At 42.1% G+C, this 27,889-nt stretch overlaps 1 protein-coding gene across 1 annotated transcript in view; it reads left to right on the forward strand.

The window, feature by feature from the left end:
• Nucleotides 1-23,808, forward strand: part of LOC124795041 (protein ATP6V1FNB-like) — a 43,734-nt gene extending 19,926 nt beyond the window's left edge. The window contains exon 2 of the mRNA XM_047258825.1: nt 23,501-23,808. Within this exon, the coding sequence (XP_047114781.1) occupies nt 23,501-23,749 (249 nt within the window). The 3' untranslated portion in view covers nt 23,750-23,808. The remainder of the gene's footprint in view (nt 1-23,500) is intronic.
• Nucleotides 23,809-27,889: the final 4,081 nt, after the last annotated feature.

Genomic DNA, 27,889 nt, shown 5'->3' on the forward strand with positions numbered 1-27,889 from the left:
CGTAGTACATTGAAATGCTGCTAGAAGATGAACAATACGAAATTTCTATTTACTTCGTTGGATAATGTATGAAAGTGCAGTGGTCGAAACTCGGGGCGGAGAAAAAAGCTCGTTTTCCACCTTTCTTTTTAAATTTATTTACTGACGAAGAGGTTTTGGCGCCAGTATTTATCTTTGTGCCTGCAAAACATGTCTGTTGTAGCGCTACATATATTCAATGGCAGAAGCTAGTTGTGGCGGCACCTACCAACATTTTTCAGAACTTCCGCTTACTTTGCACTCGATTCTAAGCTGCAAGCGGTTTTTTGGATTACAAAAACCGGAAAAAAAAGTGCGGCTTAGATTCGAGTAAATACGGTACTCTATTTGTTTGAAGGTTGAGGCCAGTGTTGGGGTAGCTGCAGAGCCTATTGTAATTCAGAAACAGCTGCCTCGGCAGCTGCCAGGGCAGAGCGGTTGAGGAGGGGTGTAATGATGTGGTAGCAACTAAAACAGTGGTGATAATGTTGTCAGCCCCTACCATGTGTTGTATCTTGGTCATAAATTGTAGAGAGTATTCCTGCTGGCAGAACTACTGAGGAGAAATGTGGCTGCTGTCTTTTTGGCAGAATTCTGTGGTGATGGGGTGCAGGAGTCAGTCAAAACCATAAAGAGGCATCCTTCAGAGGAGGGGCAGAAATAGTTTATTGCCTCATGCATGGCAAGCAGCTCATGATTGTATGTGTAGTGTCCTGCGGTCAGCAGGAAAGAACTAACAGTCAATTTGAACACACTTTATTATAATTAAATAAAAACACCTTCATGGAATACACTAAGTTTTAAATGCAAGAATTACAAGAAAACTCCACTACTCTTGTAGTGGCAAACCAGATAAGGAAACAAGACAGTGGAAGAAAATACTGTCCAAAATCTACTCTACAAAATACAGTGTGCTACTACAATGCTACGGCAAGTGTATACAATGCTAGGGCCGGCATATTTGTAGAAAAAAATCTACATAAATGAATTCTAAATTCAATACATTAATCTGTCAAAATAGTAAATTAGCTGGCCAGAGGTGTTCCTAGTAGTAGGTAAACACTGCCGTTCTGACTGTCCGGGTGTGCTTATACAGCTGGGTCAGCGGAGTGCTACATGAGTCGTTTGAGTTCTGATTGGTGGAACACAGTCACATGTCTATTTGGAAAGCCTGTTATTGTTTATATTCACTGGCAATGTTTCTCTCCGCACTCCTGCAAAGCAGTCAGCAACCCATCTTGCATGTCAGTTGTGCAGGTCTTCTAAATAAGGGGCTGCTACGACAGTATGCAGCCCAGTGCTGATGCAACTCAGACAGGTTCACAGAAAAAATGCCAGCAGATGCCACGAATCTTTGATATGTTGCTGAAGAGGAGTGCCATCCATAATGATTGTGAAGGGCTGAATGGATGGGGGTGTGACAGGACAGCCTTGGAGAGTCCCTATTTTTTTGACTTGAAGTTGTCTGTCATTTTCACTTGCTTTTGGTGTGATTCTCCTGGTAGGCAGCAGCGAATGATGGTTGTATGCCAGCTGCATTTCCCAGGTCACATCATTAAAAATTTGCTGCTCTGAGGAATCTTTGGAGTTCTTTAAATGTTTTGGGGTGTGGGAATTCGGCAATGGCATGGATTTTCTCACACAGTTGGCAGGAATTGGCAGGAGATGTTCTACGCCCCAGGAAATACACTCCTGGAAATTGAAATAAGAACACCGTGAATTCATTGTCCCAGGAAGGGGAAACTTTATTGACACATTCCTGGGGTCAGATACATCACATGATCACACTGACAGAACCACAGGCACATAGACACAGGCAACAGAGCATGCACAATGTCGGCACTAGTACAGTGTATATCCACCTTTCGCAGCAATGCAGGCTGCTATTCTCCCATGGAGACGATCGTAGAGATGCTGGATGTAGTCCTGTGGAACGGCTTGCCATGCCATTTCCACCTGGCGCCTCAGTTGGACCAGCGTTCGTGCTGGACGTGCAGACCGCGTGAGACGACGCTTCATCCAGTCCCAAACATGCTCAATGGGGGACAGATCCGGAGATCTTGCTGGCCAGGGTAGTTGACTTACACCTTCTAGAGCACGTTGGGTGGCACGGGATACATGCGGACGTGCATTGTCCTGTTGGAACAGCAAGTTCCCTGGCCGGTCTAGGAATGGTAGAACGATGGATTCGATGACGGTTTGGATGTACCGTGCACTATTCAGTGTCCCCTCGACGATCACCAGTGGTGTACGGCCAGTGTAGGGGATCGCTCCCCACACCTTGATGCCGGGTGTTGGCCCTGTGTGCCTCGGTCGTATGCAGTCCTGATTGTGGCGCTCACCTGCACGGCGCCAAACATGCATACGACCATCATTGGCACCAAGGCAGAAGCGACTCTCATCGCTGAAGATGACACGTCTCCATTCGTCCCTCCATTCACGCCTGTCGCGACACCACTGGAGGCGGGCTGCACGATGTTGGGGCGTGAGCGGAAGACGGCCTAACGGTGTGCGGGACCGTAGCCCAGCTTCATGGAGATGGTTGCGAATGGTCCTCGCCGATACCCCAGGAGCAACAGTGTCCCTAATTTGCTGGGAAGTGGCGGTGCGGTCCCCTACGGCACTGCGTAGGATCCTACGGTCTTGGCATGCATCCGTGCGTCGCTGCGGTCCGGTCCCAGGTCGACGGGCACGTGCACCTTCCGCCGACCACTGGCGACAACATCGATGTACTGTGGAGACCTCACGCCCCACGTGTTGAGCAATTCGGCGGTACGTCCACCCGGCCTCCCGCATGCCCACTATACGCCCTCGCTCAAAGTCCGTCAACTGCACATACGGTTCACGTCCACACTGTCGCGGCATGCTACCAGTGTTAAAGACTGCCATGGAGCTCCGTATGCCACGGCAAACTGGCTGACACTGACGGCGGCGGTGCACAAATGCTGCGCAGCTAGCGCCATTCGACGGCCAACACCGCGGTTCCTGGTGTGTCCGCTGGGCCGTGCGTGTGATCATTGCTTGTACAGCCCTCTCGCAGTGTCCGGAGCAAGTATGGTGGGTCTGACACACCGGTGTCAATGTGTTCCTTTTTCCATTTCCAGGAGTGTAAATCTTTGGAACATCAAAAATGGGCTTTTCAAGTTTAATAATCACTCCCACCCTTTGGAAGCAGGAAAAACCTCCTGGTGGTGGCAGCAGTGCTCTGCTAGGTTGCACATGGAGATGAGGACATTATCCAAGTACATAAAGCAACCAGAGGTGTCACACAGTATTTTCTCGAGCAAACGCTGCAAGGTCTTGGCAGTGTTGCAGAGTCCAAAAGGCATAAAAACACTTTTGAATAGACCAAAAGGCATGATTACCACTGTCTTTTCCATGTCCTCTGGGGCAACTGGAATTTGCGTGAATGTTTTAGCCCAGTCTGATTCGCTGAATGCAGTAACAGCTGACAGGTTGTCACTGTAGTTGCACAATAGTGAAACTGCATATAACAGTCAGGAACTGTCCTGCCACAAGGGCACAAAAGTCGCCACATGGACGCAAAGTCCCATCCTTTTTGGGAATGAGGTGCAAGGCAGAGGCCCATGGGTTCTTTGAGGGGTGTAACACCCTGCTGGCAATGGCAACCTTGCTTTTGGTCTGTGTGACCCATTGCTTAACTGGTGGGAGGGGGAAGGGGCAGGAGAGAAGTGGGGTGCCCAGAGCCATCATAATGTAGAGGCAGAGTATCATGGCATACCTCTCAGAAGGGGGTGGGCGGGGGGAGTGCTGGAAGGGAAGGTGAGGAGGGAAAGCTGCTTAATGGCGAAATGGGGAGTGGTGCAGTGATCACAGGCAATGGAGTGGTGGACAGTACCATCAATTACATAGCAGTTTTCCAGGTTGAGGAGAAGGTCATGAAAGTGGTGAAATCAGTAAAGAGGATTGGGTCCATAACATTGGCCATGATAAAGGTACATGCAAAATGTCTGCCAAGATTGAGGTCAAAGGTGTGGGTGTGGGAACAGTAGATAGAGATGGAGCCATTTGCAGGAGTGAGGAGAAAGGGGCAGGGATCCAGAGGGATATAGTAGCCAGCAAGGATATATGGAGAGACTGGAGCCGGTACAAGCAGGTAAGCTGTTAGAGAGGAGGAGTTGCCAAAATTGTGCACATAGAGTTTGACTGCCAAGCACAAGGTGCCCGGCAGTTGGCAGTGCCATCACAGAAGCACTCAAGGTACCAGCACAAGTCACTTGTACACGTTTCAGTATGGTTGCTACTAATTGGTCAAGGGGGTAGGTGTTTCCACGAGCAAAAGTGCTATTGGTTGTGTGTCAGGTTGGGAGATGTGTGATGCGCGCATCATGCCAGGTGGGGGTGTGAAAGTCATGGGTGTCACTGTGTTGTGTGAGACACAGTAGAGGGGTGGGTGAGTCACGCCCACCAGGTCAGTGATGAGTTTGCTCTTTTCTGCAATCATGTGGGGGTGTCAGGAGTGGTGGGGGTTGGCAGAATTGGCATGGGTTCTGAATGGAGATGGCTTTGCAAAGCAGGGTTGCAGTACGGGGTCACAGTGACTAAAGTGCGGGTGATGAGTGATTTGGACGCACTATCAGCTATGACGGCTGCAGCATTGATGTTAATGTAATCACGTCCAGCCAGTGACATATGGAGTACAGCAGGTAGACTGGTACATGGGTGAGCCAATTCATGAGCAACAGATTATTCAAAGTTCTTGTTGGTTTGTTCATTGCATGAAGGTTTTAGAGAAGCAGCAAGAGCCGCATATTCTCTGATGAAAATATTATGCATGCGCACTGCACCTCTGCTGAGGACAGCCATCCTATCAGTTGATCTTTGAGCCTGACTCAGGTGGGTGGTGATGGTGTCGCACACTTCTGCAGCAACTGAAGGCTGCAAACTATGCATACTGACTTCGAAGCATGTGCAAGCCAGCCATCGGTTCTGTTATCTACGTAGGGATGGGGGAAGTGGGGTTGGCTGGGGCCAAGTTTAAAGGAAGATGTCAGCCCATGTCAAAGTTGTCCTCAATTTAGACCACGATGCTACGCCCATAGGGTGCTGGCTGGGTGGAGTACAGAATTAAGCTATGTGTGCGGTGGAGAGAGGTGGCAGTAGCTGGAAGGGGTAAGAGGTGATGTCAGTAGTCAGTTGTCAATCTATGCAGTTGAGATGGATTCATCGTTATGGAAACTGTAGTGTGGGTCCTAAGAATTACTCTGAACTATCTAAATGTGGCATGGAAATGGACAGGAGGGAACAGCCCAGGACATATAAAATGCATGACTCCTGAATACGTGTCACAAATAACAATTTTATTCAATGAAAGAACAGAAAACACTATGCAGACTACAGTTATCAATTAGGTGTGAGCATAAACACTCTGCAGTAGACAATAAAGAAGCAAAAATATGGTGCAGTGCAGTTTTAAATTTTGCAGTTTATGATCCCACAACTAGTGCGGTTAAACTAAGTCTAATGCTAAAAACCACATAAATTGCTATTAATAATCTGGGCCACTGGAGTGGGACAACAGTTCCTATAAATGTCTAATAATAACAGATGACTGTTGAGTTTATGATAGCCTTGGACAGAACCCTCCCTTTGTGGTCTCCCCAACAACTCTACAAATGTTCACGTCGCGTAGCACTCTTCAGTGGATTGTGTTCACAAAAATGGCTCGACAATAACACTGTGTGTGTGTGTGTGTGTGTGTGTGTGTGTGTGTGTGTGTGTGTGTGTGTGTGTGAGTGAGATTCATAACATGAAGACTATCAAGTTGAGTTTATCAAGGGGTAAAATTTAGGCTAGTCTGGTTGGTTCACGTGCAAGTTGCAGTTTCACATCTTTACCAAATGATAAAAGAATTGGCACGTATTTCACACTATCGCAGCAGTTTAGCAGAATACATCAATCAGATACTCCACATATGCAAATCATCTAGTTCCTGGTGGGCCTCTTGCAATTACTCAGTGTCTTTTCTTTGTCTACCGTCAGCTCGCCAAAGACAACGCAGTGTGCTGCATTGCTGCTACACGTTTCAAAACCAACTCTCTTCTTGCTTGGACCACCCCTCCCAACCAGCGATCTGGGAGCTCATCATCCAAGAACTCCCACACAATTTGATGCAGACCAAGCTCACACTGATAATGACATTTTACCAGTCTAACAGACCTTAGCTCTGTGAGAGAAAGCACACAGAACACACTCTGCTGTAGAGTCCAACAAAACAGCTATAAGGATGCACATGTGGTATCAGCTGGTACAAGTAAATACAGAAAACATTTTGAGTTATCATACATGTAGAGCCAAATCACCAATAAATATCTCAATTATGTCTCAAGTTGTTATATTTTATATTATTGTATGTTTAACATCAATTAAGTCTCAGGTTGTTTATTTTATATTATTGTATGTTTAACATAGACACCCTATAAATGTGATCTACATCTACATCTACATGATTACTCTGCCATTCACATTTAAGTGCTTGGCAGAGGGTTCATTGAACCACAATCATACTATCTCTCTACCATTCCACCCCCGAACAGCATGCAGGAAAAATGAACACCTAAACTTTTCTGTTCGAGCTCTGATTTCTCTTATTTTATTTTGATGATCATTCCTACCTATGTAGGTTGGGCTCAACAAAACATTTTCGCGTTCAGAAGAGAAAGTTGGTGACTGAAATTTCGTAAATAGATCTCGCCGCGATGAAAAACGTCTTTGCTTTAATGACTTCCATCCCAAAACGCGTATTATATCTGCCACACTCTCTCCCCTATTACATGATAATACAAAACGAGCTGCCCTTTTTTTGCACCCTTTCGATGTTCTCCGTCAATCCCACCTGGTAAGGATCCCACACCGCACAGCAATATTCTAACAGAGGACGAACGAGTGTAGTGTAAACTGTCTCTTTAGTGGACTTGTTGCATCTTCTAAGTGTCCTGCCAATGAAATGCAACCTTTGGCTCGCCTTCCCCACAATATTATCTATGTGGTCTTTCCAAGTGAAGTTGTTCGTAATTTTAACACCCAGGTACTTAGTTGAATTGACATCCTTGAGAATTGTACTATTTATCGAGTAATCGAATTCCAATGGATTTCTTTTGGAACTCATGTGGATCACCTCACACTTTTCGTTATTTAGCGTCAACTGCCACCTGCCACACCATACAGCAATCTTTTCTAAATTCCTTTGCAACTGATACTGGTCTTCGAATGACCTTACTAAACGGTAAATTACAGCATCATCTGCGAACAACCTAAGAGAACTGCTCAGATTGTCACCCAGGTCATTTATATAGATCAGTAACAGCAGAGGTCCCAGGACGATTCCCTGGAGAACACCTGATATCACTTCAGTTTTACTCGATGATTTGCCATCTATTACTATGAACTGCGACCGTCCTGACAGGAAATCACGAATCCAGTCGCACAACTGAGACGATACCCCATAGGCCCACAGCTTGATTAGAAGTTGCTTGTGAGGAATGATGTCAAAAGCTTTCCGGAAATCTAGAAATATGGAATCAACTTGAGATCCCCTGTCGATAGCGACCATTACTTCGTGCCAATAAAGAGCTAGCTGCGTTGCACAAGAACGATGTTTTCTGAAACCATGCTGATTACGTATCAATAGATTGTTCCCTTCGAGGTGATTCATAATGTTTGAATACAGTATATGCTCCAAAACCCTACTGCAAACCGACGTCAATGATATAGGTCTGTAGTTCGATGGATTACTCCTACTACCCTTCTTAAACACTGGTGCGACCTGCGCAATTTTCCAGTCTGTAGGTACAGATCTATCAGTGAGCGAGCAGTTGTATATGATTGCTAAGTAGGGAGCTATTGTATCAGCGTAATCTGAAAGGAACCTAATCGGTATACAATCTGGACCTGAAGACTTGCCCGTATCAAGAGATTTGAGTTGCTTCACAATCCCTAAGGTATTTACTTCTAAGAAACTCATGCTAGCAGCTTTTCGTGTTTCAAATTCTGGAATATTCCATTCGTCTTCCCTGGTGAAGGAATTTCAGAAAACTGCGTTCAATAACTCCACTTTAGCGGCACAGTCATTGGTAACAGTACCATCGGCACTGGGCAGCGAAGGTATTGACTGCGTCCTGCCGCTTGTGTACTTTACATACGACCAGAATTTCTTTGGATTTTCTACCAAATTTCGAGACAATGTTTCATTGTGGAACCTATTAAAGGCATCTCGCATTGAAGTCCGTGCCAAATTTCGCGCGTCTGTAAATTTTAGCCAATCTTCGGGATTTCGCGTTCTTCTGAACTTCGCATGCTTTTTCCGTTGCCTCTGCAACAGCGTTCGGACCTGTTTTGTGTACCATGGAGGATCAGTTCCATCTCTTACCAATTTATGAGGTATGAATCTCTCAATTGCTGTTGCTACTATATCTTTGAATTTGAGCCACATCTCATCTACATTTGCATAGTCAGTTAGAAAGGAATGGAGATTGTCTCTTAGGAAGGCTTCTAGTGACACTTTATCCGCTTTTTTAAATAAAATTATTTTGCGTTTGTTTCTGGTGGATTTGGAAGAAATGGTATTGAGCCTAGCTACAACGACCTTGTGATCACTAATCCCTATATCAGTCATGATGCTCTCTATTAGCTCTGGATTGTTTGTGGCTAAAAGGTCAAGTGTGTTTTCGCAACCATTTACAATTCGCGTGGGCTTGTGGACTAACTGCTCGAAATAATTTTTGGAGAAAGCATTTAGGACAATCTCGGGAGATGTTTTCTGCCTACCACCAGTTTTGAACAAGTATTTTTGCCAACATATCAAGGGAAGGTTGAAGTCCCCACCAACTATAACCGTATGAGTGGGGTATTTATTTGTTACGAGACTCAAATTTTCTCTGAAGTGTTCAGCAACTATATAATCGGAGTCTGGGGGTCGGTAGAAGGAGCCAATTATTAACTTAGGTCGGCTGTTAAGTATAACCTCCACCCATACCAATTTGCACGGATTATCTACTTCGACTTCACTACAAGATAAACCACTACTGACAGACACAAACACTCCACCACCAATTCTGCCTAATCTATCTTTCCTGAACACCGTCTGAGACTTCGTAAAAATTTCTGCAGAACTTATTTCAGGCTTTAGCCAGCTTTCTGTACCTATAATGATTTCAGCTTCTGTGCTTTCTATTAGCGCTTGAAGCTCGGGGACTTTCCCAGCACAACTACAACAATTTACAACTACAATTCTGACTGTTCCTTGATCCAAGCACATCCTGTATTTGCCATGCACCCTTTGAGATTGCAGCCCACCCCATACTTTCCCGAGGCCTTCTAACCTAAAAAACCGCCCAGTCCACACCACACAGCCTCCGCTACCCGTGTAGCCGCCAGCTGAGTGTAGTGAACTCCTGACCTACTCAGCGGAACCCGAAACCCCACCACCCTATGGCGCAAGTCAAGGAATCTGCAGCCAACACGGTCGCGAAACCATCTGAGCCTCTGATTCAGACCCTCCACCTGGCTCTGCACCAAAGGTCCGCAGTCGGTTATGTCAACGATGCTGCAGATGGTGAGCTCTGCCTTCATCTCGTAAGCAAGACCAGCAGCCTTCACCAAATCAGATAGCCGCTGGAATCCAGGGAGAATTTCCTCAGATCCAAAGTGACACACGTCATTAGTGCCGACATGTGCCACCACCTGCAGCTGGCTGCACCCTGTGCTCTTCATGGCATTTGGAAGGGCCCTTTCCACATCAAGAATGACTCCACCCGAAATCCACACGGAGTGCACACTGGATTTCTTCCCCTCCTTAGCCGCCATATTCTTAAGGGGCCCCATTATGTGGCTAACATTGGAGCTCCCAACTATCAATAAGCCCACCCTCTGCGATTGCCTGGACCTTGAAGGCTGAGAATCACCCTCTGAAACAGGGCAGGCAGCTGCATCTGGCTCAGCCAGAGACAGTACCTGAAACCTGTTTGTCAGACACACCGGGGAGGCTTTCTGATCAGCCTCCGGGGACGTCTTTTGCTGTCTGCCACGCCTTGGAACGACCTCCCAATCAACCACAGGTGAGGGCTCAGCCCCACTGCGGGCAGCAACCAGGGCAACCACAGCGGCAGTCTGATCTGGGGACAGATGGGACGAGGTTGACATCCCCGTGATACCCAAGTCCGGCTCCCCACAGTGGTGCCCATTGGCAACAGCCTCAAGCTGCACAACCGAAGTCAGCGCCGCCTGCAGCTGTGAATGAAGGGATGCCAACTCAGCCCTCAATCTGAACACAGCAATCACAGTCCCTGTCCATTCTAATTGATGTTGAACAGCAGTTACTGAAACACAAGTCCATGCCTAGATAACGCAAGGGAAACACGCAAAGAATGTATGAACTAACCTGTACAAATGCCTAACGACTGTGCTACAATATGCCTGAATTTACAATTACAGTAACTAAAACTCGAAATTACACCTCCTATACGAAACTCACACGCAATGCAAGTAAGAATCTATGAAGTAAACACAGGAAAGAAGCTATATATGTATCTTTCTGCACTGTCGATGTGCACCAACTGGGAGGTCAGGCCACACAGTTACAGATCTTGTTCTGTAATGCCATAGAAAGCCCCTAAATGTCTAAGAAGTGGTAGTATGGCCTACGAACCAAATATGGAAGAGCAGCCCTCATGAAACAGTGTTGTACCTAATTACGGAAATAGCATACATGATTTTCAAGCATGGACAAGCAATGAAAACTGTTAGATTGTACCAGTAACAGCCTACCCTGCGTTCTTTAGAGAACTGCACCCCCACGTATCAAGCAACTCATGAGAAAAAGTTTTGAAAAGGTTTGAAATTATAAGCAAAGTTCATTGGAAGTCACTGAATGCTCTCTCTCTCAGTTACTGGATTAATATATCGTGGGTAGTTTGTGCACCATGAGTTACACTGCCTCAAGACATATACACAGTTTAAGTTTCAAACTTGCCTTATTGCATTAATCCTCTAGCATAAGATTACATCTCCTAACGACTAGATTATGACAGGATTTTAAATTTTTTAAATTCAGTCAGTAATTATATGAATACTGAAAATCAAATTTATGTTGTCTGTGGAAGCTGTTAGAGAGATAACTTGCAACTGGGATGAGTGTTTTAGCTGTATAATAATATTTGTAGATTGCGCCAAGTACCCCTGTAGTAGAAAGACAATGCTCATTAGTTGCTATAGTCATATACAACAGATATGAAGAGCCATGAACACAGCTTTCCTGTGAACCAGGGGCCACATGATCATGAACACTAGCAATAGACATTCTTAGAAAGGTGGACAGGAACACAAGGTTGAGATTTACAGTCAGCTCATTGACTTGATCTAATCCCATCTCATTTCTTCATGAGGAGCCATGAAAAAAGCCGTATACAATATACTTGTCAAGACTCAAAAGGTCTCCTGTTAAGAATTTTTACAATCTGTTATAAATTATAATTTTATTTGTCTGTGGGCCATTTTGTACAATAGTATTGGACTCATCATGTTTGCGTGTACTATAAAAACTACTCAATTAAAATTTAAATTTTACACAATTACAAATTTAAAATTTATACAATTACATAAATGTATCAATAAAATTAGTGGTTATCTTGATACATGTACCTAAAAACATTGATATACAAGCAGAGAAGCTGCAAGAGTGTGCACCTGTCGAAATATTGGTGGCTGTCAAAGGCATCAACTGGCTGTATTCCTGTAAGGTATTTGAACAATTATGCAAATGACAGTATGGCAGTCAACATAACTAAGACAGGCAATGACACACTAATCAACAGAACTGAGGCAGCCAATTTTAAATCAGTCAACAGAAATAAAAGCAGAAATGAATGAAAAATTGACTCAAATGAACAAAACATCACTATAATTACAATCTCTGCTACTTGGAAGGATGAACAAGCTAGAGAAGAGAATCGATTTAAACTTGTAGAATAGCTTGAAGATCATCTCATATTGGTAGAATAATAGTTGGTAAACAATGTTGAACATTTAAATACAATTTGTTATATTAATTAGTTCAGTACAAGATGTTTCAGCAAGTGAAGAACAAATTAAACAGAAGGCAGTTTAGAACATGTACAATGAAAAGGATGTAGAAAAATTTAAAATATCATGAAGGAAATGGATCTACATTTATAGGAGTTAAAAGCTAGAGTGATATTCTCAGGTAGTTGAGAAACAGCTCAGAATGAAGATTTGATAGGTTTAAACATACTGTGATGTCATTTCAGTATCCAGGATATTCCGTATTAGTGTGAATGTTTGTTTTGTTTTATATTATTTATTTGGGGCACTCCATTGGTGGTGTGCGCTGAGTGGAGTTCAAAGACCGGCACCCTTGTATCAGAGCAAGTGCAACATGGAGCTACTTCATCACACAGATTGCTCAGGAGAGGGAGGAAGGAGTGGAGATGTGAGGGGCAGGGGATGGGGCAGCTTGAAATTCTGCAAGACAAAAATGACCAGCAAAGATGCAAACTAATAATGGATAACATTGCTTCTGAAAAAACTTTGGACAATTTGAATCAGTATGAATTTAAGATGAACTTGATACAGATCTATATAAACCATCTTGTAACAAAAGTGAATAGTCATTAGAAAATAGCTTTGAAGACATATAAATGGAAGATTAAGTATCAAGTAACATGTAAAAAAGGAAACCTTATCAAGATTTTCATGGATTTAACACCCTTAATCCTCTCGCTAAAAGGTCTTGCATGTTTTTTAAATGCTCTGGATGTTTTGGGATGAAAGGCTTAAATTTACTAAATTCCTTATTACATAAAGTAAACTGGGAAACTAAAATGTGTTTATAATTTAATGCTACACATTGATCCTCTTCACTCATAGATATGCTGTGTAAAGCTATGTAAAACCTTTTTTATTTAGAGTCATAATCCCATAACAGGTCAAAACTCATTACCAGGAAGTAAGTATTTGATTAACTTTCAAAAAGTAAAAGGAGGGATGAACTGGGTTTCACATCCTATTAACAGTGTTGCCAGAAATATAAGCTCTGATAGGACCAGATGAGGATAGAAATAATGACATAATTATTCAGAAAAAAAAAATACATTTTGGTCCCAGAACAATTGCTTAGCAAAAACAGTGAAAAGAATGGTATTATAAAACTTCACAAAACGTGCATTGTGGGATCCAAAGTCCTGTCAGGTGCATTTTCTCTGGTGTTTCAGCAGGTGTTTGCAGTTTCGTTTTTGCATTGTGTAGTTGGAGTCAGCCCAAATAAATAGTGCCCATCACATCTTTCATACAAAGCGTTGCTTTGTTTTGCATTACAAACAAAATTATTTTTATAGCAGATATTTACACTCATTAGCCAAAATATTAAGGCCATTGCCCACTGTGATTTTGGATGCGACCTGGTAGCATTGCAGGCAGGTGACACAGTAACAGAAGCATGTAAGTGGAGTGGACATGGACGGGGACCACTATAGCAAAAATATGGGCTGCAAATGGGGAAATCCATTGAGATAAGCAACTTCGACAAATGGCAGATTATTATTATGCTGAGCCTGTGAATGAATATCTCAAAATCACTGAAGCTGGTCAAATTTTCAAGCACTACTGTAATGAGCATCTATGGGAAGAGATAGAAGGATAGTGAAACTACCACTAGGTGCTAAATGGTTGGGTATCCATGACTCTTCACAAAATATGGCAATTGGTGGCTTGTCCACTCTGTAAAGTAGGATAGATGGTGATCTGTGGCACCTTTGCCGAAAGAGCATAATACTGGTGCACACACAAGTGTTTTGGAGCACAATGTTCATTGTACATAGTTGAACATGGAGCTCTGCAGCAGACCACCTCTAGGTGTTCACATGTTGACCCGACTTCATCAGTTATGATTGCAGTGGGCACGGGACCATCAGGATTCCACCGTTGATAAATAGAAATGTGTTGACTCTTCAGGTGAATCACATTTTTGCTACAATAGGTTGATAGTTGTCTCCACAAATACTGTTACTGAGGTCAACAGTAGCTCAAAACATGCAGAACGCCATGGGGGAGCAAACATCATGCGGAGACATTCTCCTGCACTTGTATGGGAGCTGCGTGGATTCCTTCATACTTGAAGTCTTTCCCAATGGTGATGTCACCTTTCAGCAGTATAATTGTCCATGTCTCAGGGCCAGAATACTGTCCATCATCACCCAATCCCCTTAAACAGTTCCTTCCATGCTGTCGCTGTTTGTCTTTCCCTTTCAGGATACACCTTCTCTCTTTGTACCGTATAGATTCCATCACCCACACCGATGGCAAGAGCTGATTTTCATCTCCTTGGTCAGCTCCTGCCCCCCTGTTTGTTGGTTGGGGACTTCAATGCCCACCATCTGCTTTGGGGATCTCTGCGAGGCTCCCTATTGATTGACCTCTTCCAAAAAGCGGATCTTGTTTGCCTCAACACTGGGAACCTACATTTTTGTCTACCTCCATGTCAAATTTCTCTCATTTGGACCATTTGGTCGGTACTGTTCAGCTAGCTCGGCACTTTGAATGGTTCGCTCTTGCTGAAACACACTGGAGTGACCATTTTCCATGTACAGCCACAACTGCCATCTATGCGCCCAAGACACTGGAAATTTTCCCAAGCTGCTTGGACACGTTTCTCCTCTCTAGCGACATTCGATAACGTGTCACTTTCCTAGCATTGACGATCAGATTCCCCCCCCACCCCCCAGTTCCTTGGTGGAATGAGGCATGCCGTGATGAGCAGAGATGTGCTCTTCGTGTTTTCCGCCACCAGCCTATGTTGGCCAACTGTGTCCGCAATAAGCAGTTACGTGCCTGATGCCGTCGCATTATCTGCAATAGCAAGAAGGCAAGCTGGGACTTCTTACCAGCTCCTTTAAAACCTTCACTCTTTCGTCAGTAGTTTGGAGTCAAAATTGACAGTTATCCGGCACGTCTAGTTTCTCCCCGATCTTTGGGCTCACTGTCACACATGATATCTTAGTGGACCCAGTCGTAATTTCTAACTCATTGGGTCGACAATTTGCTGAGATTTCGAGCTCTTCAAATTACCCGCTAACCTTTCTCCTGAAGAAACGAGCAGTGGAAGTGCAACCTCTTGCTTTCTCCTCTCAGAATAGCGAAAGCTATAATACTGTTTTCTCTATGCGGGAACTCCAACATGCACTCTCTTCCTCTCGCTCTTCTGCTCCAGGACTGAGTGGCATCCATGTCTAAATGTTGCTGCATTTATCATACCGTAGTCTGCATTACCTCCTTCGCCTTTATAATCGAAATTGGACCGACAGTACCTTTCTCAGAAGATGGCGGGAAGCTATCGTCATTCCTGTCCCAAAACCTGGAAAGGACAAACATCTCCCCTCTAGCTATCGCACCATATCTCTCACGAATAATGTGTGTAAGGTTTTGGAGCATGTGAATTGCTGTTTAGTCTGGTGGCTGGAGTCACCAAACCTTTTAACACCTTCCCAATGCAGTTCCCGAAAGCATCATTCTACAGTTGACCATCTTGTTGCTCTCTCCACTTGTATCATGAACAATTTTCTCAGGAAACGCCAAACGGTAGTAATATTTTTTGATTTGGAGAGAGCATACGATACCTGTTGGAGGACAGGCATCCTCCGCACACTGTTCTCTTGGGGCTTTCAAGGTCGGTTGCTCATTTTTATTCATGAATTTATGACAGAGCACACATTTAAGGTGCAGGTGAACACTACTCTCTCCCATACTATCTCCTACCAAGAAAACTGGGTTCCCAGGGCTCCGTGCTAAGTGTTGTACTGTTTGCCGTTGCCATAAATCCAATTATGGATTGTCTTCTTCCCAATGTCCCAGGCTCCCTCTTTGTCGATAATTTTGTGATCTCCTACAGCTCTCAACGGACCAGCCTTCTTGAACATCTTCAAGAATGTCCCTATTGCCTCCACTCATGGAGCATCAAAACTGGTTTCCGCTTTTCTCCCATTAAGACTGTCTGTGTAAATTTTTGACGCCGTACAGAGTTTCCTCTAGGCCCTGTCGACCATCCAGTCATGGATGTCACTAAATTCTTGGGACTTATGTTTAACAGAAAACTGTGCTGGTCTTCCCACACTTCATATCTTTCAGCTTGCTGTCTGTGATCCCTCAACACCCTCTGTGTTCTGAGTGGTACCTTCTGGAGAGCGGACTGAGTGGTCCTCCGCCTATATCACGCCTTAGTGCGCTCGAAATTGGACTATGGAAGCATAGTTTACTCCTCTGCATGGCTGTCTATTCTTCGGCGTCTCGGCTCTGTCCACCACCGTGGACTGCATTTAGCATCTGGAGCTTTTTACTCCAGCCCCGTGGAGAGCCTTTATGCTGAGACTGCTGAACCTCCACTGTCCAATTGGTGAGCTGTCCTTCTGAGTCTTTACGCTAATCATCTGTCTTCCATGCCTGCTCATCCGGCCCATGCCCTTATTTTCGATGCCTCCTTGGATTTAGGGTATGCAGGCCACCCTTCCTCTCAACTACCACAGGGAGTCCACTTCTGTCAACTGCTACGTTCTTTTTCCTTCCACTTTTTTAAAACTTTTTTGACAACTGGGGGCACAGCACCACCTTGGCTTTGCACCCGGAACTGCCTGATCTGTGACCTTTGTCAGCTTCCTAAGGATAGTACTCCCCCCCCCCCCCCCCCCAGTTTATCATCAGGCATTTGCTGCTCTACGTGCACAAATGGAGCATGCCACATTTATTTATACTGATGGCTGAAAAACAACATTTGGTGTTGGGAGTGCCTATATTGTTGGCAACACCCCTAATAAATTTTGGCTTCCCGACCAGTGTTCAGTTTTTACTGTGGAGCTTTACGCTGTTCTCCAAGCTGTCCAATACATCTGTCACCATAACCGGCTACAGTATATTATATGCTCGGTTCGCTCAGCTCTCTCCTCAGCCTCCAAGCTCTTTATTCTGTCCACCCGCTGGTCCTCTGGATTCAGGGCTGCCTTCACTTGCTCCAGTTGTGGAGCGTCTCTGTGGCATTCCTCTGGATCCCAGAGCATATTGGTATCCGCGGAAACAAGGCAGCCGATGTAGTGGTCAAGGCTGCAGTCTCCTTCTTCGGCCCGCTGTTCACATGGTTCCCTTAGTCAATCAATAGAGGGTTTTATGTCATTGTGTTGCTCTTTTATGGCACGCACATTGGTCTACACTTCCCAGTAATAAATTAAGGGACGTGAAACCCCTTCCTTGTGCTTGGACCCCTTCCCCCCGACCTTGTTGTCGGAAGGAGGTAATTTTAAATAGACTCTGGATAGGGCACTGTCTTTTTAGCCATCAACATCTTTTAAGTGATGATCCTCCCCTGCCTTGTCCCCATTGCTCTCAACTGTGGACGGTGGGACACCTTTTACTTCAGTGCCCCTATTTTAATCTGCTACACACTTGTCTACAGCTGTCACCTGATATATCTTTCCTTTTAGCGGATGACACACGCTCAGTAGATCGCGTCCTCGAGTTTATCAGTGTCAGTGATATGACATCGGTCATTTGAAGCTCTTTTTTGGGGAAAACACTCTGCCCCCCTTTCAGTGGTAGTTTTTTAAGATTTCCTTCTACTTTTAGTTTTCCTCCTTTTTTAGTTTTGCTCCCATTGCTGCTGATTTCCCATTTGGTTTTTTACCCTTCCTTAAGCTACAGAATGGGCGCTTATGACTGTAACAGTTTTGCACTCTAAAACTATAACAAAAAAAAGTGGTTTGAGGAGCATTACAGTACACTCACATAGATATTTCAGCTACCAATGTAATTCCTATGGAACCCATCTGGTTTGCTGTGCCATCTCCGCATATGCAAATCAGTGGCTTGTTATTTACACAATTTTGGCTCATCAGTGTACATGCCCATTCAATAGAGCGATTCCATGTCAGCCTAGTGTGATATTTGTTTTATTGATATGTGTTAATTGGGACAGTAAAATACAAAGAATAAACGGCACCCCAGCAGTGATTCAGTACTGCTCGGTGTTTGGTGGCAGCAGTGAGCATGGGCTAGTACACTGCTGTCCCTTCTGCAGTACTGGTTATTCTTTTGAGTTTTACTGATCCTATTAATAGATATCAATAAAATAAATATCACATTAGACTAATCTGAAACCAATAAATCAAATGGGCAGGTATAATTCTGATTTAAAAACCATTTTGTTTGTAACTGGAAACAAACCTACACTTTTCATCAACAGACATTGCTTGAGAGACTTGATGAGGACTATTTGTTTGGGCTCACTTCACCTACACAATGCAAAAACGACATTGCAAATATCTGCTGAAACACCAGAGAAAATCCGCCTGATGACTATCAGGAGAGACACCCTGTATATGAAATACTTTCTTACACGGTCATCTCATTCCATGACCATATCTAGAGATCATAAACAATAACTGGACTGGACAATTCTGAGTATCATCACTTTATATTAAATACTTATTTCTCTCCCATCCTGCCTTTACGTGTCTCTCTCGACCTAAAGGTCTGGATGGGTTAGTTTCACTATTAATTCCTCTTCAGTCTCAAGCTTCCTCTTTTGGGAGACAAAGGAACCTATAATGCACACATTCACTCAAGCATGCACACCACGTGCACACATGGGCGCTTACCTCCCGCCGCTCTGGATAGAATGCAATGGTGTCGTATTGAATGCAAGCAGCAATCAGAAGTGGGGCTTGGAAGAGGGAGGGGATAGAGGTGGGGCAGTAGGAGTCAGCACTGCCTGGCAGAGCATGCACGGATTAGAGTGCAGCGTGGCAAGGCTGCCAAGTGCTGCATCGTGAGTCTGTGGGGAAGGGAGGGTTGGAAGCAGGGAGCAGAAAATGAAAGGGGGAGGAGAAGGAGAAAAGGACCTGGGGCTGCATTGGCAGAGAGGTTTGCACACTGAGGGTCAGGGGATGTGAACTAGGAGGAGATGTAGAACAGAGGGGCGGAAACTATTATCTTACCCTATCATAGGTTAGGCTACCTGTGATAGTAGCCACATCATCCACCAGCTCTGCTGCAGTCATTGCACAGCTTTTTATATTGATATGGCTACCAACCAGCTGTCCACCAGGATGAATGTCCACTGCCAAATTGTGGCCAAGTGCAAAGTGGACCATCCTGTGGCACAACATGCAGCTTAACACAACACATTTGATTTCAATGGCCGGTTTACAAGCATTAGATCCTTGCCCCCATGCCACTCATCTGTTGCTTGCATTTGACACAACACCTTGCACTTTATCCAGAGCAGCCCGAGATAAGTGGCCATGTGTGCATGAGACATGCTTGCTTAAAAGAATGTGTGTATGTTTTCTTTTCTGAAGAAGGCTCTGGCCAAAAGTGTAACAGTCTTTTCATTGTGCCCATCTGCAGCTCAACATGTCATCTTTATGAACATCTAATATTAGACACAATTGACTTTGTAGCTAACATGAACTAGAAAAAAAATTGTTGTGTTTGTATTTAATATCTGATACAGTTTGTGTGGATCTTATTTACTACACTTTGCTTGTAGTTCATAGCCTATTTCAAGCCTTTAAAAGTTTCATGTTTGTGTTGTTGTTGGAGGATATAGATGAAAGTGAAACCAGATGCTGTTGCATAGTCTACTCTTCCTTAAAGTGGCAGTGAAGATCATGTCCTCCTGCATTTCAATGTAACATAGTCAAAAGTGTCTTACACCAACACATCATACAATGAGGTGACGAAAGTTATGGGGCAGTGGTAGGCACATATACAGATGGCAGTAGTATTGCTTACACAAGGTATTAAAGGGTATTGCTTTTGAGGAACCATCATTTGTACTAAGGTGATTCATTTGCAAAGGTTTCTGACAAGATTATTACCTCTCCCTATGGATACTGCAGTGGCCGACACCTTCATTTAATGACAGAGCAGCACCTTATGTGTAGAGTTGTCAGTGCTAACAGACAAGAAACACAGAGTGAAATGAAGTAACAGCAGAAATTAAAGTGGGACATATGACGAATGAATCCGTAAGACAGTGCAGCAAAGTTTGGCGTTAATGGGCTATCAGATAGCTGATGCAAGTGCCTTTGCTAACAGCACACCACCACCTGCAATGCCTCTCCTGGACTCATGACCATATTGATTGGACCTGGGACAACTGGTAACTCATCTCACCTGGCCGGGTCAGATGAGTTCATATTTCAGTTGTTAAGAGCTGACTTTAGGGGTTGAGCACCACGGTGCAGATCTCACAAAGCCATGGGCCCAAGTTATCAACACTGTGCAAGCTAGTGGTACTCCATAATGGTGTGGGCTGCATTTACATGGACTGAACTGGGTCCTCTGGTCCAACTGAAATGATAATTGACTGGACATGGTTATGTTTGGCTATTTGGAGACTATTTGCAGCCATTCACTGACATAATGTACCCTAACAATATGGACTTTTTACGGATGGTAATGCACCATGTCACTGGGCCACAATTGTTTGTAAGTAGTCTGAATTATATTCTGGACAATTCGAATGAATGACCTGGCCACCTGGATCACCCAACATAAATCCCATCAAACATTTAAGGGGCATAACCAAGAGGTCAGTTCATGCACAAAATCCTACCCCAGTAACGTTTTTGCAACTGTGGACAGCTATAGTGGCAGCATGGCTCAATATTTCTACACAGGACTTCCTACAATTTGCTGAGTGCATGCCATGCTTAGTTGCTGCACTAAGGCAGGCAAAAGAAGGTCCAACATGATATTAGGAGGTATCCCATGACACCTCAGTGTACACTGGGGGCGGGGGGGGGGGAATTTGAAATGTCACCAAAAGTACTCTCATGCAGTCTGATAATACACAATCAAATTCCTCCACCTTTCCTCTTAATGCTAGTGAAATTCTGATAGTATAATTTCTTTCACCATAAAGTAGGGCTGAGGTATTTACACTAGCATACAGTGAAGACTCTTGCCATGAGCATGTGTGGTATAAAGCAATTTTGATTTTCTTTTTAATTTTAATAAAATTCCGTGGCAACAAATACTTTGATGTGGAAAAAGTGCTCTCATTGTATGTGCCATCATTACCAAGAGAAGTAATTTGAGTGTAGAAGATATCAGCCTGATCTGCCTGACACTATTGCTCTTTTTCTTGAACATCATGAGGATGATGAATGCTGCTCATTAGCACCCTTCTCACTAAAACCTTATGTTATAATTATATTACATTTTGGCCTTCATTCTTCATGTAATCTATGCAAGATCCTCAGTCAAATATTTTAATTTTATTTATAAATGGGAAATTCACTCACAAAGCTGAGGCAGACCTTATGACCAGTACTTACCTTCAGGAGGCAAAATTTCAGTTCTGCCGACAGAGACATATGAATTAAACAACGGCACACAGTGTACAGTTCCAGTTGCATGTTGCCTATCTATAAGCTTCCAGGGACAACAGAAATTTTATTTTCGATATTTCACATAACTACTGACTGTATTTAAAAATTTAAAATGCTTTCATATTCCACTCACTAAGAACTATAATCTTACGTTCACATTTTAAAACAGTTAGGAACTGTGTATATGTACTGAGGCCACGTAACACACTTGAGAACAAGAGCACTTAGCAACTCCGAGCAAACTTTATACATAATTTCAAACCTTTATAAAACTTTTTCTCACTGACACCCCCCACAATATGATGAAAAGGAAAAAGTTTATTGCTTACTACATTTTCACTGTTTGTGCAGTAAAACTTCAACATAGGGCATGAGGTTTTAATTTATTACTTATTTGCTAATAACTCAACCTATAACACATTTTTCAGACAGTATCCACATATACCATTGAATTTATCTGCAAAATTACATCATTATGTGACATATTGTTCAGAAGATACATCATCATAAATACTGAGATGCATGAAAAACTAGCTTCCATTTAAAATGGAGCGCAAATTTCGCAGATTGTACTCATCCATTTTTTGACAATGAGAACACTTAGACTTCCAGCACACCTTAAGCATAGTTTCAAACTTTTACTAAACTTTTTCTAACATGCTTAATGTCAAACATTTAACACACTAACTCATTTGTAAAGAAGTCAGGCATCTGAAGCTGTTTTGTACTTGAGGGTTTAGTTCTTTAAAAAATAGGTGGTTAAATGGTCGTACTACCCTAGCAAATGGTTCAAATGGCTCTGAGCACTATGGGACTTAGCATCTGAGGTCATCAGTCCCCTAGAACTTAAAACTACTTAAACCTAACTAACCTAAGGACATCACACACATCCATGCCTGAGGCAGGATTCAAACCTGCGACCGTAGCGGTCGCGCGGTTCCAGACTGAAGCGCCTAGAACCACTCGGCCACTCCGGCCGGCCTACCCTAGCATTCAGAACTTTGTTTCCGCTGTTGTCCTCACATATGTGCCCCTCTCACATATCCTTTTTAACCTCCCCCATTTATCCTTCTCTCCTCCCTGAGGAGATAAGCAAGGAAAGTGGAAATTGTTAGCCATGATCTATTATAAGAAACCACCTAATCATTCTCCTGGACCTGCCTTTTCTTGAGCAGGTTTCATAGTCACGTAGACCTTTTTGAAGGACAGCATTTTTGTCTTCGCGTGTCTTTTTATTTTCAATTGGCACAGTTGAAAATTTGATTTTATGGTCATTTTCATACGTAAGACTTCATGCTGCTTATGTATATTTCAAAAATTTAAAAAGTGCCTAGCATATATGAATAATTCATACCATAGTCATATACAATTTAAGATGTGTGTACAGTGGCAAACTTAATGCACTCATATATTAACACATCATTTAACACAATGTTATGTAGGGAATAGGAATAGTGTACTAGGAGCCTTGAGTTTGGGTTTGAAAATTTGAGTTTTGTCACTAATAGGCTACACCTCTTGTAAATTTTTATTAAAAATATATGTTGCAGGATTTTTATTTTAAAACTCATAACATTCCTTGTGTTTATTAAATGGATGCTATTGGTCCTTCTAAAGAAGTTCAAGTAGGTACCCACAAATCTCCTAACCAAATTTATGTATTACTGTGTCAGTGTAGGAATACAAGCAATATGCTGTGACACACACACACACACACACACACACACACACACACACACACACACACAAGCACACTCAATCACTCCCTTGCTTATCTACTAATGGTAGCAATTACCAGAAGTATCACTGTGGAAGGGAGTAGAAATAGACCTATATGTTTACTCCACAAGTTACCATACAGAGTGTAACAAGGTGTATTCATATGGTTACAGCAAAAATAAATGCATGAAAAATTAGCAAAAATGCTTCCAAAATTTCTGTTGTTTGTGTTCTCTTTGCAGCTTTCCCCCCCCCCTCCCCCTTTTTTTTTTTTTTTTTTTTTGTCAAAAGTAGAAATACAAATTGTAGTCCACAATTTCAGTGACTAATACAAATCCTCTATTTTTCAGACTGGACCATATGAATATCTGAAAGCCAGATGTGCAAAGCCCCCAAATCATCGGTATTATCTTCCTGAGACAACTAACTTCAGTTATGGGTGGCAAAGTGACGAACTCTATGCACGTGTGTACAACCCACCTTACGGGCGCAGCACACAAAGTACTCAACAACTATATCGAAGGCAGGGAGTCAAACCCGATTCTCCATCAATCAGACCAGCTTTTATCTTCGTACCTCTTGAAAAACATTACATTTAGAATTGGTGTAAGACATGAAGGAACACTGTCTAATCTCTTCTCAATTATCAAATTGTAGTTCAAAGGTCAACACTACAAAGAATGTAGACGAGGAAAAAAATTTATTGTGAAGGAATATTACGACGACAAGGAAAATATTATTTAAATTAAACAGGGCGTTTAGGCATTGTATGTTTTACTAACTTTTCAATGAGTACAATAAATAAAGAGATGATCACACATATTACGACGACAATCACAAGTTACAATAATGTCTTTGACATCAAAGGGTTGGCAGAAAATAATGACAAATAATACTGTTCGCTACACTGTTTGCCTTTCTTGACAATGTCTGTCACATACATTCCTTTAGCAGAAATGCAAAAATGATTTTCTGGTCCTTTAAACACCATATTATCACAGTTTGTTACATAACAAAGAGAATATGTCTTTCCAAGGATACCTTGCATACAATCATCTTTTTTAAAAAATACATCTTACATTAGGAACAAAGAAATTCAGATCTAAGGACACATCAAATAATTACAGGTATAAAGACAATAATGATGCATGTATAGTACAATGATTTGAGAGATGGTAAATGGCAGAGAACATGAAATGAGAAAAATTGTTCATACCTCACAACTGAATTACAATAGTCAACTATCACATTATTGTCCTCCCTCACTCATTCAGCCACAGAATTGAAAAATTGTACTTGGAGCCACAATTATGTCAAAATCAATGATTGTTGTCACCAAGCACTACAAGGCAGAGTACACAAAGGGAGCTAAAAGCCTGCATAACTGGTTTGTTTATGAATAAATTGTATACTCCACACTATTGTCTTAGATTAATTTTACATTTAGTTCATGTTAGTCTTGCATAAAGCAACTGTAGATGAAGTACAAACAAATGAAAGAAGGCACAAAAGAAATAAGTTGCTAATACACAAAACAAAAATTGAACAAATTTTTTTTTTTTAATTTCCAAGTTTGATTAACACAGTGACTGCCACAAGGCTGCCACAGCAGTGTCACCTGCTGTGGCCAGCACGAACACAGCAGTCAGTGTGTTAATTATCTCCATACTTTCTTTTTGTTCACATAAAAAGAGAAAATGTGCATTACAACTCTTTAAGCATTTTCATATTTATAATGTTCTGATACAGCACAGTTTTATTATACCCAATCACAATGAACTTGAGGCTCACAGATTCCATACTATTTCAAATGTCAACTAAAATAATAAACGCACGCCCTAATTCGAAATCTGGTAATAACTTGCAAATTTAAGTAATTGGGGAAATCACAATTATTCGGTGTGAATCTCAAATCTTCATCTATCAACCATTAATAATAATGTTACAAATTTAGATCTTTTATATTGGATGCAACCTGGGGACTTCATCTCACTAAACATTTTACAAGAAACCCAGCCTTGGGCTCCAGTGCAAACAGGTTAGTGGCTCTTAATGCAGAAGCTGTTACATATTATCACAATGTCAAATGGAAGATAAGATTGGTCTTCACCTTAAAAAATAGATCAGTCAGAGAGTAAATCCTAAAAATCAAACTTGAGATAGTCTACAATTTTAGTATTAACATGATCAGTGTCTAGTACTCAGGTCCTGAAGCAAATATTTCCACTTATGCAAGGAGGAGGAATTTCCAAAATATTACCCCAGCTTGTATGCAACCCATCATCCCCTTTCATAACACTGGTTCTTCAGGAAGCCCACACAACCATGTTATAAGGGTGAGCCAGGGAGCATCCAGGCAACCTTATACTGCAATGTGAGATTTAGGTCTAAACAATACATTTTCTTCTCCCTGTTCAGAATGGGTAATCTGAAACAGTTGAATCTTGGCACTACTCAAAATATCACTCACAAGATGCCAGAAACTAGATGCATAGATAGGCAAGTATCTGAAATACAATGCTTCATTGTCAAATATAAGGCAATGGTTTCCATCATCAAATATTTTTTCGCCAAACAGCAGACTGTCCCCACTACACTTCCAATGCATAAAAAAGATCTTTATAGCACAGTGTATGTAGACATATCACAGAAGAAACCACCAGAAACTTCATGTTAATGCCCAACTGGACACACAAAAATATGCACACAATGAGGTCAAGTAAAAACTGCACAGTGCTTAACCTGGTAAAGAAGTTAATGGAATTTCGACACATACCAAAAAAGTAGACAGACAACTGCCTCCTGGGAGAATTTCAAATAAAGCTTATCGTTACTTTGAGGTAGTTCCAAAAAGAGAGATGCAGAAGATAGGGGTGCAAAGATGTACCACTCTAGATTCAGATTATTCTCTCTCTAAAATCAAATTGAAGTTCCTACCCACAGATACAAAGATGCTCAAACGTCTCGAAGTCTTAAACCTGATATAGGAATACTGAAGACACACAGATGTTAACATGTTCACTGTGGCTGACAGTTATAAGTGTCCACGTGAGCCACTAGTTCACCGTGGCTAACACTTCTAAATGTATCCATGAACAACAAGCCAGTGCAGCAGACGTTTATAAGCTTAAAGTCCAAAGGTGTAGTCTAAGATTTTACCTGCAGTTTGAGTTCTTGCGCATAGTTGTTTGTGATGTACATTGTTTGAAACGGTGGCTAAACAACCTACACTGGGACCTTCTACTGTTAAAAGAGTGGGCAGGAAAAAAAATAGTGATAATCAGATACTGATTGCAGTAGGAAAGGTAGTGATTATGAGTTCCAAGATAATGATTCGCAGGAAGATGGATGGAATCTCAAGAACACAGAAACTTGCCATAGTGACAATAGTGTGGAAGCAGAACTTTCACATACACTTAGTACAGATTAAGAAGGCATGGAGAATGATGGTGATGAAATTGATGATGATTAAGAACCGACACTGGCAGAAGTAAATAAATCAGCTACAGTATCATCTGTTTACATATCAAGAATATTTATTTACTTGTCTTATTGAGAATGCACCAATAGATTTCTTTAAGGTACTACTTATGATAACATACTTCAGTTTTGCATTTGATGAACCAAATAACAACACTGTGAATACATTTTAGAGTGAAACTATGAGGAATGGGTCTACAATTTGTAACTGGAAACCTATAATTATAGAAAAAATACTTTCTTCTTGTGAATTACGTTACATGTGGCTAATGTGAAATCTGTCTGATCACAAGACGACCGGAACAAAGATGCTCTGTTTCAAAACAGGGGAATAGTGAAGAGTATGTGTAGAAACAGATATATGATCAACTTAAACTCAATGCATTTTGCTAAAAATCTAAAGCCAGGAACCCAGAACAGATGATCAATAATACAAAGTACAACCTATACTACATTACTTTAACAACAGAATGTGTCAAGTGTGTTACCCTGGAAGAGAGATATTTTTAAATGAATCTGTGTTCTTTTGGGGAAAGACTGTCATTCAGACAATATATCCAAAACAAAAGGCATATGCGCAATGTGTGATGATTTGAAAATGGCGTGACAAATAAGTTGTTATTTCCGCAGAATTCTTCAATACAGTGGAGTAAGTGCCAAATTCATCCCAGCAAATAATTTCATAACTACAGCCAGCTACCAAATATAATCAGAATATGTATGACACTGAAGCAAGGACTAGATACTGTTATATTATTTATGTGAATGGAAGATCTTCCATCGGTCTAAAAAACTATTCCTTCATATAACTGACACTCTACTTTTTGATTTATATATTCTGTACAATAACTACTTGGGGAGTAAACTGACACTATATGAAAATGGAATAAAAATAATAAAGGGACCACTTTTCCAATGGAAATTCCAAGAAATATGAGACAAAGAGACCTCATAAGAAAACTCACTGTACAAAAGCAGAAACCAACTGATGGGAAAAGGGAAGTCATAACGAATAGCTGTAAAACCTGTACCAAACTGGGCCAGTGTACTGACATAACATGTAAGTGCAGAGAATGTCCAGATAATCCTGGATTCTCTTTGAACTGTTGTGTGAAGGCACATAATTAATGAACATTTTGTTTTATAATAAGAAGTCTCAACATTTTCTTCTTCGTCTTCTTATTCTTCTTCCTCTTCAACTTCCTTACCCTTCCAAGAGCCATGGCCAGAGGGAAGTATAATTTTTGAATTTCTTTTCA

Source organism: Schistocerca piceifrons, chromosome 4, assembly GCF_021461385.2.
Source record: "Schistocerca piceifrons isolate TAMUIC-IGC-003096 chromosome 4, iqSchPice1.1, whole genome shotgun sequence".
NCBI classification, from domain to species: Eukaryota; Metazoa; Arthropoda; class Insecta; order Orthoptera; family Acrididae; genus Schistocerca; species Schistocerca piceifrons.